General features: G+C 40.0%; 1 protein-coding gene across 1 annotated transcript; it reads left to right on the top strand.

The window, feature by feature from the left end:
• Window positions 1-1,322: 1,322 nt before the first annotated feature.
• On the top strand, window positions 1,323-14,688 carry smpdl3a (sphingomyelin phosphodiesterase acid like 3A). The gene is made up of 8 exons (XM_085770604.1): window positions 1,323-1,456; window positions 2,942-3,164; window positions 7,226-7,370; window positions 7,464-7,560; window positions 9,278-9,441; window positions 10,499-10,679; window positions 12,697-12,824; window positions 14,149-14,688. Exons 1-8 carry the CDS (start codon window positions 1,342-1,344, stop codon window positions 14,464-14,466), a joined length of 1,371 nt encoding a protein of 456 aa, XP_085626730.1. The 5' UTR covers window positions 1,323-1,341; the 3' UTR covers window positions 14,467-14,688.
• The last annotated feature ends 740 nt before the right edge of the window (window positions 14,689-15,428 follow it).

Genomic DNA, 15,428 nt, shown 5'->3' with positions numbered 1-15,428 from the left:
TGGTTTCCTCTGTCAAACACTGTGTTGAAGGCGGCGGCCATGTTGGAAGTCCAGGTTTTAGTTTCATCTGATCGCGAAAAAACAAAAAACAAAAACAGAAATGGCACCAGCTCCTGTCTGTGTGGAGGAATACTGAGTGAGTCGGTTAGTTCCAGTAAAACGGCCTTTTTTCCAACCAGTTAATGAACTGACAAACGTAGCTACACTTTAATTATTTTGTGAGGAGACTTCTTGAGTCAAGTAACGGAGCGTTTTATTGTCAGTAACGGTAACAGAGTTATAACGGAGGAAACAGTAACTTTTTTAATTCATTGTTAGGGCTTAGTGAAAGAAGTAGTGCTGATATTTTATAACTTCTTTATTTCCATCACTGGTCATGAGTACAATATATCTGATTTATTATAGGCTTATTAGTAATAATTCATTTTCACAACTATTTGTCTTTATTAATCATTGTACAAAAAAAGAAGAGTAACTGCACACTTAATTGAATCTGATGCAAGTTTCAGTATTTTAACAGACCAAGCTTTCGGTCAGAAGACCTTCATCAGGGTTACACAATGTTGCAGATACTCTTCTTTCTTGTGGTTTTCTGGCACCTTGGAATAATATACGCTGGTTGTGAGTGCGGTGATTTACTCCAAGTTCCTTTATTTAAAAAAAAAACTTGTATTGGTCACATGACCTGGTCAGAACCTGTTGGTTTCAGCAGTTACCATGTTTGATGAGGTCATGGTTTATTTATTATATTATATTATATTATATTATATTATATTATATTATATTATATTATATTATATTATATTATATTATATATTTTGGGGATTATTCTGTTACATGTATTTTAGTGATTATGTATGGGTTGGTATATTTGTGTTTAAATGTTTGTATGTTGTTATTAATTGAGTCTGATGTAAAGGATTTATGTCCTGTATCAGATGTTTTTCATTAAATTTCATTAAATATATTATATTATATTATAAACTCACCCAAAGAAACAAAAAAACAAACAAAACCCTAACTAAAACCAACAAACACAAGTGAACAACTGAACTGAAAGTAGAGGTTATCTTTTCAAACAATCTCACAGAGGTTTTCAGGTTTGACCTCCATTAAGACATAAGACCTATAGGCTAAACGTGAGGTGACGTCACAGCAGCGCAGGTAAAAAGCCTCAGGTAGAAGTTTGCTGCTGCAGCTGCTCTAAGCCCCGCCCCCCCTGCGCCTCACGTCACATGACCGAGTGTCCGCTGCTGCACACTTCCTGTTTTGACTCTGCTCAGCTGTTGACCGCGGTCACAGACAGACAGACAGCTGCATGTCAGTCACCACCACTGTCTGATGAACATGGATCGATTCCCGGCGGCCGTGTTGCTGCTGCTGCTGCTGCTGCTGCTCTGCTCCGCGGCTCCGCGCCCCGCCGCCCCGGCCGGAGGCAGCTCCCGGCCGGCCACAGGTGAGCGGACACCCCGGTGTTAGAACCAGAACCACCGCGGGTTAAAGAATAAAGATCCATTAACTCCACAGACCAGCGGAACCGTTTTACACTGCAAAAACTCAAAATCTTACCAAGAATATTTGTCTTATTCTTAGTCAAAAATGTCATTTCTAGTCAAAACAAATCTCATTCTACTTAAAATCAGACTCATCACATTAAAAGCAGTTTGTTTTTAGACACTTTTTACTTCTTTCAAGCAGATTTTCACTTGAAATAAGTAGAAAAATCTGATAGTGGAGCAAGTTTTTCTTTCTTATTACAAACACAAACAACTTTCTTTCACTGGCAGATTTTTCTATATTTCAAGTGAAAATTAGTTTAAACAAATGAAAATTATCTAAAAAATAAGTTCATTTTTAGGTGATGAGTCTTATTTTACGTGAAAAGATTTTAGTTTTGACTAGAAATGAGACATTTTGACAAGAAATAAGACAAATATTCTTGGAAAGAGGGGGGGTCCACGCAGCAGTATTTGTCCATATAATGGTAAAAGACACACCAAAAAAACATCCAAATACCTCCATGCTGCTCGTCTGTAATGTCCCTCTGGTATTGAAGCCCCGACATGACTGGTCAGTGGTCAGTGCAATGACACAGGAAGAGCAGTGAACTGAGACACTGGGAGCTTCCGCTACAAACAAGCTTAAAATATAGACTTATTTAATTTTTTTTCTGAACAATTTCTCATGTTGGGGCTTCAATATGCATGCCACACTGGCATCCTGCCAGAGCTCCTTCAGCCAGAGACTGCGACCACCCAAGTGCACTACAGAACGCCACAGGAGGTCTTTCCTCCCTGTGGCAATCAGACTGTACAATTCCTCACCCTTTGCTGGGAGGGGAACATAAAACATACACAATAACATATCTAATTCTTAGATTGTGTTTTTCGGACTTTGTATTGCAGCACTTTTTTAATTAATGTTGCACTGTATTTAACTTTTAACTTGTATCTAGGTTGCTTCTTTGTTGTGTATATTGTCTAGACATTGTAGGATATATTTTTGTCATATATTTTCCTCCTTGTATCCTATTTATTTCTTTAATTAAGTATTTTCTCTGGAGCGGCCTGGCCAAATAATTTCCTTCGGGATGAATAAAGTTCTATCTATCTATCTATCTATCTATCTATCTATCTATCTATCTATCTATCTATCTATCTATCTATCTATCTATCTATCTATCTATCTATCTATCTATCTATCAATACAAGAGGGACATTACAGACGAGCAGCATGGAGGTATTTGGATGTTTTTTTGGTGTGTCTTTTTGGAAGAAGAAAAGTGAGCTCCATTCACAACCAGTATATGGACAAATACTGCTGACATGAGGGTGAGTAGATAGATAATGAGTGAAATTTTAAATTTTGGGTGACCTATCCCTTTAAACATCTGCCTGTAACCCCGCTCCTACCTGCTGGTGTTGTTGTGGTCTGTGTGCAGGCAGCAGCAGCCGGTTCTGGCAGGTCACGGACCTGCACCTGGACCCCAGCTACCGGCTGGACCCCGACCCGACCAAGGTCTGCTCGTCCTCCGCCGGCGCTGCGGCCGCCGCCGCCGGCCCCTACGGAGACTTCCTGTGTGACTCGCCCTACGGCCTCATCCAGTCGGCGCTGGCTCACATGGCAACGCTCACACAGCCGCACGACTTCCTCATCTGGACCGGGTCAGTCCTCTCTTCTCCTCCTCCTCCTCTCTTCTCCTCCTCCTCCTCCTCCTCCTCTCTTCTCCTCCTCCTCCTCCTCCTCCTCCTTCGTGCTGCTTCGATGACGACTCGGGGACAGACTGTTCTTCCTGGTCTTGTGATGTTCCTCTCTGAGCTTCCTGTTTCGTGTCACTTCCTCTTCTCTTAGTCAGTGGTTTGCGGCCGTAACTGGACGGATCAGAGGTTGTGAAAGGAGCAGGAGGAATCACACAGATCAGTGAAAGAGACAGCGACTTAAAGGGACAACCAGGAGTTTTGTTAAAGTGAAGTGTTTTCTCACTACATTTATGAGCCTCCGCACCGTGAAATTCTTTGACCAGCGCAAGACAGACTCATGTTTTCATTCATCAAGAATTAAAGTCAGAGGTTGGAAGACGATCACATACCGTCGTAGTTCCCACCATAAACGGAGATTCGGCGGCGTTATTCTCATGACTCGCCACGAAACCGAAAGTAAAGAAACGCTGGTCGGCTCGCCCAGCATTTCCACCACCACTAATAATAACAAAATAACCATAGAGACAAAACCATAGATTTATCTAAAATGGACCATTAACAAGTGGTAACGTAGATTCATCCACATTAATATCAGACTTTTTTATAACCAAATAGAAACTCCTCGTTGTCCCTTTAAAGGACAATTCCGGGCAAATTCAACTCAGGGCTGCATGTATGTTCCTAACATTTTAGGTCTAACAGAAGGAATCTGAAGGTTTTCAGTTTAATGTCTCCTGTTTTGCGGTAGTTGTGTCTGTCCCCGCATCGCCACGGCAGCGATGAATGGGAGCGGATTGAAGTTCTGCTGCTTAGGCTGTTTCCATCCCTCAAAGCCACAGACAGCGTCAGATGGAGACTCAAACATGCAGCCAGAAGTTTATTTACTTCAAGCAAGTCCAGAGTTGATGTGTTCACTACAAAAACTCACAATCTATCCAAGAATATGTGTCTCGTTTCTAGTCAAAACTAAGCTCTTTCCATTTAAAATGAGACTCATCACCTAAAAATTAACTTGTTTTTAGATCATTTTCACTTGTTTCAAACACATTATTACTTCAAATACCGTATTTCCTCTAATAGTAGCCGGTATCTATTTAATAGCCGGGTCTGTTATAATGGCCGGGGGCGTGGTTTACACGAACAAATAAAGGCCGGCCCCAAATACAGGCCGGGTCAATGGGAAAAAAACAAACAAACAGAAAAAACCTGAATTTCAGTCACTGTGGATGCACTGGTCTCAGGCGGCCAAACACGGATGCAGTAACCCACAAGTGCCAGCAGATGGCAGTAGCTAGATCTGAAGTGCCACATGAACCCACGCTTCAAGGAAACAGTCACTGACAACTCGACCGAAGAGAGCTTTAGCAGCATGGCGTGTCACTACCCGATTTGCGACGCTACCCGATCTGTGACAAAACTGGTCACTTGTGCTCCAGCGTTTATTAGCCTAATCCTGTCCAGCTGATCGCTGCTGTTGCGGTACCTGCTACAGTAATGTGTAAAAAAATATAATTAATTGTAGGCAGAATGAAAACTGAGCACGGTAACTGTCAAATTTGAGCACCAGCATGAAACAGAGGAAGAAATAATAGCCTCTCTCAAATATAAGCCGGTCTCCAATACAGGCCGGTTCCCCTGGGCAGCTAAAGTAAATAAAGGCCTCGGCCTCTATTAGAGGAAATACGGTAAGTAGAAGAATCTGAAAGCGAGTTTTTTTGTGCTTGTAATAAGAAAGAAAAACTTGCTCCACTATCAGATTTTTATATAATATGATTGAAAGAAGTAAAAAGTGTCTTATTGTGTCTTAAGTGTCTTATTTTTAGTAGAATGAGATTTGTTTTGACTAGAAATTAGACAAATATTCTTGGTAAGATTTTGAGTTTTTGCAGTGTTTATGACACAAGCGGGAGCTCCCACTGCACCTGAACACACCGAGCGTCAACTTGGGTCTCGACTCCGGGAGACTTTGAATTAGATCTAGTTTTACAAACATGTCGGCTTGTTGAAGTAAATAAACTTCTGGCTGCATGTTTGAGTCTCCATCTGACGCTGTCTGTGGCTTTGAGGGATGGAAACAGCCTAAGCAGCAGAACTTCAATCCGCTTCCATTCATCGCTGCCATGGCGACGCGGGGACAGACCATAACTACCACAAAACAGGAGATATTAAACTGAACATCTTCAGATTCCTTCTGTTAGACCTAAAATGTTAGGAACATACAGCCCCGGGTTGAATTTGCCCAGAATTGTCCTTTAAACAGAAACAGTCGTCGTGACGACAGTGTCTGAGCCGAGGGGAAACTCCAGAGAACAGGAAGTGAAACCTGGAGCTCTGCTTGTTCCCACTGTCACGGGTGCAGCTCAGGGTTTAGTGACGGGAAGCCAGAACCGCGTTTCAGAATTAAAGGGATAATCCGTCGTAAATGTAACCCCTGGTCTAAGGCACCGTCAGACTCAGTAAGAACCCCCCCCCCCAAAAAAAAAGATCAAGTTATCGACCACAAATGTCTCTAGTTGTAAGGCAAGGCAAGGCATCTTTATTTATATAGCGCATTTCATACCAAGGCAACTCAATGTGCTTTACATAAAGAAAAAACATTAAAAAAAAGAAGCATAAGACAGAATAAAAACAAACAAAACACTAAAAACAGAGTTAAAATCAAGAGCAAATAAAAGTAAAATAAAAGACAATAGATAACGTTTTTAAAGTTCTTAAAAGAGCTCAGCTATAAGCACGTGAAAAGAGAAATGTTTTTAACCTGGATTTAAAAGTGCTGACAGTTGGGGCTGATCTCAGGTCTGCTGGTATTTTGTTCCAGTTGTTGCAGCATAGCAGCTAAATGCTGCTTCACCATGTCTGGTCTGAACTCTGAGCTCCACTATCTGACCTGAGTCAGTAGATCTCAGAGCTCGACTGGGTTTAGACTCTACTAACACGTCATTCATGTAGTTTAGACTCTACTGACACGTCATTCATGTAGTTTAGACTCTACTAACATGTCATTCATGTAGTTTAGACTCTACCAACACGTCATTCATGTAGTTTAGACTCTACTAACACGTCATTCATGTAGTTTAGACTCTAACACGTCATTCATGTAGTTTAGACTCTACTAACACGTCATTCATGTAGTTTAGACTCTAACACGTCATTCATGTAGTTTAGACTCTACCGACACGTCGTTCATGTAGTTTAGACTCTACCGACATGTCGTTCATGTAGTTTAGACTCTACTGACACGTCATTCATGTAGTTTAGACTCTACTGACATGTCATTCATGTAGTTTAGACTCTACTGACATGTCGTTCATGTAGTTTAGACTCTAACACGTCATTCATGTAGTTTAGACTCTACTGACACGTCATTCATGTAGTTTAGACTCTACTAACATGTCATTCATGTAGTTTAGACTCTACTAACATGTCATTCATGTAGTTTAGACTCTAACACGTCATTCATGTAGTTTAGACTCTACTGACACGTCATTCATGTAGTTTAGACTCTACTGACATGTCGTTCATGTAGTTTAGACTCTAACACGTCATTCATGTAGTTTAGACTCTACTAACATGTCATTCATGTAGTTTAGACTCTAACACGTCATTCATGTAGTTTAGACTCTACTGACACGTCATTCATGTAGTTTAGACTCTACTAACACGTCGTTCATGTAGTTTAGACTCTACTGACACGTCATTCATGTAGTTTAGACTCTACTAACACGTCGTTCATGTAGTTTAGACTCTACTGACACGTCATTCATGTAGTTTAGACTCTACTGACACGTCATTCATGTAGTTTAGACTCTACTAACACGTCATTCATGTAGTTTAGACTCTACTAACACGTCATTCATGTAGTTTAGACTCTACTAACACGTCATTCATGTAGTTTAGACTCTACTGACACGTCATTCATGTAGTTTAGACTCTACTGACACGTCGTTCATGTAGTTTAGACTCTACTGACATGTCATTCATGTATTCTGGACCTAAACCATTCAGTGATTTGTAAACCCCCACAGAGACTCCCCCCCTCACGTCCCCGTGGGCCAGCTCTCCACAGACTCAGTGATCCAGGTGCTCAGCAACATGACCCGGACCATCAGACAGCACTTCCCCAACCTGACCGTCTTCCCCGCCCTCGGTAACCACGACTACTGGCCCCAGGTACACACACACACACACACACACACTCTCTCTCGTTGTTGTTGTTGTTGTCTTTCTTGTCGTTGTGGTTCTCATTGTTGTTGCCGTTGCCAGGACCAGATGCCGAGCTCCACCAACGCCGTGTACAGAGCCGCTGCTGAGCTGTGGAGCTGCTGGTTGGAGCCTGAAGCTCTTCTCACTCTGTCTGAAGGTGAAGCTCTGAGCTCCACGGATCTTAATTATTATTATTACACGGCTCTATTGAATGCTGCTCTCTGATTGGTCCAGCGCTGCGTTCTGCGGTCTGTTATTTCTGTATAACGGACCGTCGTCATGTATAACAGACCGTTGCTAAGGACGGCGCTCTGATCAGCGCAGCACAGAAAAGAGAAACTATGCAGGATATTTACCTTGTGTTTCATTTTTACCGTCATTAAACAGCTTCGGACTAATAGTGATGTTAGATAAATGACTGGTAACTTTTCTGGAGGAGGGTCTGGCAAGCGAGACTACAAGGAGAGTGGAGGCTCCGCACGAACGGGAGGAGGCTCGGCAAAACAGCGGAAGTGACCGGTCTTGCAGATTCGCTAAATGCAATTTTAAATCGATGAAAGTCGTATTTTGATCAACATTATGTTTCATATTAATTATTTCACTCGTAAACCATGTAATAAGCGGGATAATGTACAGTTGGTCGGTTGTTATGGAGAAATAAACCCCTTCATGTTGAATGAAATACATACAACCTGTCGGGGTTTATTTCTCCATAACAACCTCCGAACTATACATTATCCCTTACTTAACTGATCAGTTAAACTAACCAGTTAAAGGACAATTCCAGGTGAATTCAACTCAGGCTGTATTTTCCTAACATTTTAGGTCTAACAGAAGGAATCTGAAGGTTTTCAGTTTAATGTCTCCTGTTTTGCGGTAGTTGTGTCTGTCCCCGCGTCGCCACGGCAACGATTAATGGGAGCGGATTGAAGTTCTGCTGCTTAGGCTGTTTCCATCCCTCAAAGCCACAGACAGCGTCAGATGGAGACTCAAACATGCACCCAGAAGTTTATTTACTTCAACAAGCCGACATGTTTGTAAAACTAGATCTAATTCAAAGTCTGGCGGAGTCGAGACCCAAGTTGACGCTCGGTGTGTTAAACTTCAAGTCTGAGTTGTTTAAATGACAGAAATCTGTTTTGATGAATGTAAATAAGCCTTAACTTTGGATTGACTTCATCCATTATAATTAAACAAGATTTTATAGCCGATACCAAAAAAAAAGAAAAAACAGGTTTGTTTCAAGTTTAAAATTGTATACAAAACAAATGAGACAGATAAAGCTGCAAAACTATAAAATAACCACTGCATTCAAAACAAAAACCCATAGACACTTGTTTATCCTGTTACATGCAGCGTCTGTTGACGTCTGCCCCATTTCACCTGAATGCAACATCAAGAATACGTTCAGATATGCAACCGCACCGCGAGATGGGGGGGAATTCCTACGTACTATACCTTTAACTATTGTTAAATCATTAAATTGACTAACAGGCTTATCTCATCAGACAAGCTCCATCGCTGCATGTTTTTAAAAAGCGCCTCAAAACCCACCTCTTCTCCATGGCCTTTGACCCCGTTTTAAATTGATGTCTTTTAATCTGCTATTAGTTATTTATTGTTTGACTAATTTTTACCTATATGCTATGTTTTAATTGTTTTATTGGTTTTATATAGTGTTATTTTAAATGCACTTTATTTTTACTTTTTATTATTTTATTCTGTTATGTTTTATGTACATTTTGTGTCTTATACCAATTGTATATTTTATGTGTGATTTTGTACAGCACTTTGGTCCACTGGGTTTTTAAAGTGCTTTATGAATAAAGTTGGTATGGTATGGCATGGCGCTGACATGCCGCTGTGCTCCTCAGGAGGTTTCTACTCCCAGCGCGTCCGGCCCGGTCTGCGGCTGCTGAGCCTCAACACCATCCTGTACTACGGCCCCGACAAGGCCACGGCCAACGACACCGACCCGGCCGGACAGTTCCAGTGGCTGCAGGCGACTCTGGAGGAAGCCGCTCGGAGCCTCGAGAAGGTGTCGCACCGCGATGATGACCTTTGACCTCCTAGAGCGCTGGAAAAGAGAGTAACGACACGCATCGGTCCAATGGCAGCGCCTCCTGGTGGAGGAATATGGGTATTGCAAAAGCGCCCAAGAACTGACATCTCTGCATTGTTGGTGAATGAGCAGTGTGGTGTTTTCAATAATTTAAGGACATTTATAGATCACCCACGTTAATAGCATCATTGAGGATCCTTTACAGATAAACACATAGACGAGTAAAAAAAAAAAACAGTTGTCTACATGAATGTTTCAATCTACATTTTGTAATTAACAAATTATAAGTATAATTTGATATGACCAAGACACCTAAAAACAGAAACACGGCTGTTTTCATCAATTTACACTGCAAAATCTCAAAATCCTTCCAAGAATATTTGTCTTATTTCTTGTCAAAATGTCTCATTTCTAGTCAAAACTAATCTCTTTTCACTTAAAATAAGACTCATCACCTAAAAATTAACTTGTTTTTAGATCATTTTCATTTGTTTCAAACAAATTTTCACTTGAAATAAGTAGAAAAATCTGCCAGTGAAACAAGTTTTTTCTGCTTTTTCTGCCACTATCAGATTTTTCTACTTATTTCAAGTGAAAATAGGCTTGAAAGAAGTAAAACGTGTCTAAAAACAAGCTGCTTTTTAATGTGATGAGTCTTATTTTAATTATAATGAGATTTTTTTGACTAGAAATGACATTTTGACTAGAAATAAGACAAATATTCTTGGTAAGATTTTGACTTTTTGCAGTGTACAAGGAAGTGGGAAACACACATACATTGGAGTGAATGGGTTTTCTGGGCTTCGCTTTTGCAATACCCATATCCTGCCACTAGGGGCGCAAAACCCTTAAACCCTTAAACCCTTAAACCCTTATTACCACGGGAGTCAATGGAGGTGTCCTTACTCTCTTTTCCAGTGCTCTACTTTGACCTTCCTCACACACTGCTGCTGCCTGCTGGTCATTTTTACAGACGGTGTGTGTGTTGTGTCTATGTGTCTGTGTGTGTGTGTGTGTGTGTGTGTGTTTGCAGGTCTACGTCATCGGCCACGTGCCGGTGGGATTCCTGCCCTTCGCCAGGAACACGACGGCGGTGCGGCGGCGCCACAACGAGAGGCTGGTCGCCATCTTCAGGAAGTACAGTCACGTGATCGCGGGTCACTTCTACGGCCACACCCACCGGGACAGCGTCATGGTGCTGCTGGACGCCGACGGTAACGAGCGCGTCGCACAGTCACACAGTTTGTTCAAGTTTGTATCAAATATACATTCAATAATACAAAAACAGAGACATTATATAAAAAGAAACGAAAATTAAAAACAAAGAAAATACAAAAAACAAGTGAGCAATACGCCTCACCTAACAAAACAAAATCAGAGTGAGCGTTTCCACTTTGTTACTGTGCTTTATCCATTTTTTTGTTAGTAAGTCATCACATATTAAACGGGTTCTCTCACACACATAATATCTACATTATTATATATTATATGTATACATTATTTCACAATCAACTCTTCATATTATATTGCATATTCATTCATTCTACAGCATATAAATTCATTCTGCAGTTTACACATTATAATAACCCAATATATCTATATATCTATAAAAAATATACAACATATTATACATATAAATATAAATATACCATGTTTTCCTATTTTGAATTGCTTTATGTGTGTGATTCACTGATTTAATTCAAATGTCTTTAAAGGAGAAGCGCCGTTTTTTACAACCTGGACCTTATTTCTGGCATAAAATACGGTCGTTTACTCACCCATATAACTTCATTAGGATCCTTTGGTACCCTACCCCTACCCTCAGTCCAGGTGGCTCAGTTCTCAGCCAACTCCTTGTAATGGCTTCCTTACCTATTACATCATCTGGTATCAGACCTAGATACACATACCGAGGATCATTAGGAATATTATATCCAAACATTTCACCCATGGCTCTTAAAACCCCCTCCCAAAATGGCTGTATTTTCATCAGGGTTTATACAGGAATCTTGAAGTTAATTCTAAAACCTTTTTACGACTTTTTCAAGACCTTCTCATTATTTTTCAATACCTCACCACCACTTCAAGCTGTAACCATTTACATCAGTGACACTTTTAACTGAACAGTTTTAGTTTGTGATAAAGACTATAGACCACTATGATACAACAGAGTTCAAAAAAGGCTGGGATAATAAATCAAAGGCAAAGTTTATAATAAAAAAAAACAAAAAACATTGCTCCACTCTCAAAAAACCAAAACAACAATATTCTTTTCTTTTTTATGTACCGGTTCATCTTTGTTTTTTAATAAAATGAATAAATTCACACACACTTTCACAATGTTTTTTAGGACTCAAACTCTTGGACGGCTAATTCAGAAAAAATACCTTCAAAATGTAAGACTTTATAAAGTCGTGAAAAGACTTTTTAATACTTGTTAAGGGTCTTAATTTTCCCAAAATTGATTTATCACCTTTTAATACTTTTCAAGACCCCGCGGATACCCTGTTCATACATGACCAAAATATACGAGAATGGTTGGCATACAGTTGCCCACAATTTCTCCAACAATATTGTTGTTGGCCTAATTGTTTATTTTTGGTGTAATAAAAAAACTTGTTAAATTTTTCCCACCAAACTCCCTCCATTTTTTAGAGCTTATAGATGTATGTTGGGTCCTAAATATGGACTGCCAATCACTCCCAGACAACTCAATATTGAATTCTTTTTCCCATTTCACTTTTATATACACTGTATTTCTTCCCTGTTGCCTCAATGAACCTGAAGGTCGGCTTTTTAATTTTTAATTTATTTTTTTGCGACGGTCGGCTTGTTGGTGAAATGAACCAGTTTCACTGCAGATAATATGTTATTTAGAGGCTGCATGTCGGTGCCCCCATCATTCCCACTATATGGATACACGCGGCTCTGGAATGGATCTAAATATCGTCTGAAGGATCCTAATGACATGAAGTTATATGGCTGAGTAAACCACCGGATTTATGCCAGAAATAAGGTCCAGGTTGTAAAAAAATGGCACTTCTCCTTTAAGAACAATATGAAAAGAAGGTTAAAGTGTGTGTGTGTGTGTGTGTGTGTGTGTGTGTGTGTGTGTGTGTGTGTGTGTGTGTGTGTGTGTGTGTGTGTGTGTGTGTGTGTGTGTGTGTGTGTGTGTGTGTGTGTGTGTGTGTGTGTGTGTGTGTGTGTGTGTGTGTGTGTGTGTGTGTGCAGGGAACCCTCTGAACTCGCTCTTCGTGTCTCCGGCCGTCACTCCCATCAAACACGTGTCGGAGCCGTACTCCAACAACCCGTCGTTCCGCATGTATCTGTACGACGACGACGACGACTTCGCCGTGTTGGTAGGAAGCTGCTGCTGTCACTCACTCTGGCTCCGCCCCCTCTGCTGTGTTTCCTCTCGCTCTGTTAAAGTAGTAGAGTTTGTAATCGCAGTGATCAGCGGTGTCGTCTATGTGATACTCAGGTGCACTCAGTATACCCACTGAAAATGCATAAATGTATCAGTATACCCAGTACAACAAAACTATCTAACTAAAGTTATAAGTTCAAGGGGGTCCCCAACTTTTTCTTCTCAATTTTTTAACTTTTTTTTTTTTTTTCCAGAAATCTTTACCACTTTTCCTAGAATTTTTTGGAGAAATTTTTACCAGTTTCTTCTCAATTTTTCTTTCTTTTACTTTTTATTATTTTTTTCAAGAAATGTTACCCCTTTTTGTATTATTGTTTGCCCCTTTTTTTGAGAGAGAGAAATTTTGCATATATATCTTTTTTTCTAAAATTTTTTGCGAATTCTTACTATTTTTTTCTAAATTAAAAAAAATACTTTTTACAATTTTTTTCTTAAACTTTTTTTGGGTTATTTTTTTGAAATCTTACCACTTTTTTCTAGAAATGTTTCAACTTTTTTTCCAGATATTTCTCTATAATCTTTCAAAAATGTACACCTAATTCAAACGTACATTGATTGTTTGTGTATTTCTGGTCTTTGCTTCAAAATTTTGTCCAATGGGGGTCCATGGTCTAATTTGTGTCAATTTTGGGTCCTTCATGTAAAAAAGTTTGAGAACCACCAGTGATACAAATATGAACAGTTTACCACCTAAAAAGCAGTTTACCCACTACAACACATTAGACTTCACTTCACACACTGCAAAAACTCACAATCTTTCCAAGAATGTTTGTCTTATTTCTTGTCAAAATATCTAATTTCTTGTCAAAACTAACCTCTTTCCACTTAAAATAAGACTCATCACCTAAAAATGAACTTGTTTTTAGATCATTTTCACTTGTTTCAAACTAATTTTCAATTGAAATAGGTAGAAAAATCTGCCAGTGAAAGGAAGTTTTTTGTGTTTGTATTAAGAAAGAAAAACTTGCTCCACTATCAGGTTTTTCTACTAATTTCAGGTGAAAATCTGCTTGAAAGAAGTAAAAAGTGTCTAAAAACAAGCTGCTTTTAATGTGATGAGTCTTATTTTAAGTAGAATGAGATTTGTTTTGACTAGAAATCAGACAAATATTCTTGGTAAGATGCAGAGTTTTTGCAGTGCTGACAGTGATGCTCCGTCAGTTTTGCAGCAGACGGGCTTTGTGACAGGGTCAGGGAGTTTGAACTTCACAATAAAAGACTTGTACTGAGCTGTACTGTGTGCCGTGTCTGTGCAGGACCTGCATCAGTTCTACCTGAACCTGACGGAGGCCAACCGGCAGCAGCGGTCCGACTGGCGGCTGGAGTACGCCATGACGCAGGCGTTCGGCCTGAAGGACCTGAGGCCCGGCAGCCTGCTGCAGCTGGGCCTGAGCTTCGGGCTGCACGGCTCCTCCGCCTTCGCTCGCTACTTCACCCACTTCATGGTCGGCTACAACAGCAGCCTCACCTGCGAGGGCCGGTGCAAGGTGAGCCAGGTGTGCAGCGTGCTCTACCTGGACCAGACCTCCTACTCCCAGTGTGTGGCCGAGGGGGAAGACAGAAGAGTTTTGTAATAGATAAATATCTTTTATAAACATTTTATAAATCACTTCTTCAGACCTCAGAGACGGCGCACGATGACCACCAACATCACCTGGATGAATTAAAAGGGAATTCTATATAATCAGACATATTTTAAATGATGCTTTTTATGAAACTCGTCTGTTCAGTCGAGTTGTTGTTGTTGATTCTGTTGTTTATTTGTAAATAAAGATCTTTGAACATGTTAAACTTTATTGAAATATCCTGTAAAATAAATTCACAGTTTATATTATATTTAATTTAGGAAACTGATGAAACACCTGACTGAGCGTCTCTGTCATGATATAAATAGTTATAATAGTTATATATAGTAGTTATAATAGTTAATAAATAGAGTTCAAACTGATGAATCACTCAAACTTCTTTTCTTTTTACTTTGTTTTTAATTTTTGATTGAGCAAGACAAGCTCATCAGAGAAGTAACACAAACTTACAGCCTTCCGCTGTCACGAAACACAACATACAACACAAAATAATACAACATAATATAAGAAAAATCAAAAGCACAAATAGATGTAAAAGACAGGAGAAAAAAAAAGTGTGTGTAGGGTGGGGGTGTTATCTTAATTTACACCAATACTTATTATTGATGGCCACTCACAACCAAAAAACATACTCAGGGGGGTCCACTCTTTAACAAATTCATCTAAGGTTCCTTGCACCACATGAGATAGTCTTTCATAAGGCACAATTGATAGCAGTTTCTCATACCACATTGCTAACGTAGGCGGGTGCTCATCAAGCCAAACATGCAGAATTGACAGACGTGCGGCATACAACATAATATTCAACAATTTAACAGTTTGACCAGACAAAGACAGAAACTTCTGACCCGTGATGAGAAGAAGAAGAGAAGATTTTGTACAAAGTTGATATCAGAGGTTGGAGCTCACAACAGAAAGTCCTGTTAATGGAGAACCGGCTGAAGAATGAC

This window comes from Trachurus japonicus, chromosome 24, assembly GCF_045865225.1.
Source record: "Trachurus japonicus isolate A0001 chromosome 24, Traja_1.0".
Lineage (NCBI taxonomy): Eukaryota > Metazoa > Chordata > Actinopteri > Carangiformes > Carangidae > Trachurus > Trachurus japonicus.
This window is presented reverse-complemented; position numbering and strand designations above follow the sequence as displayed.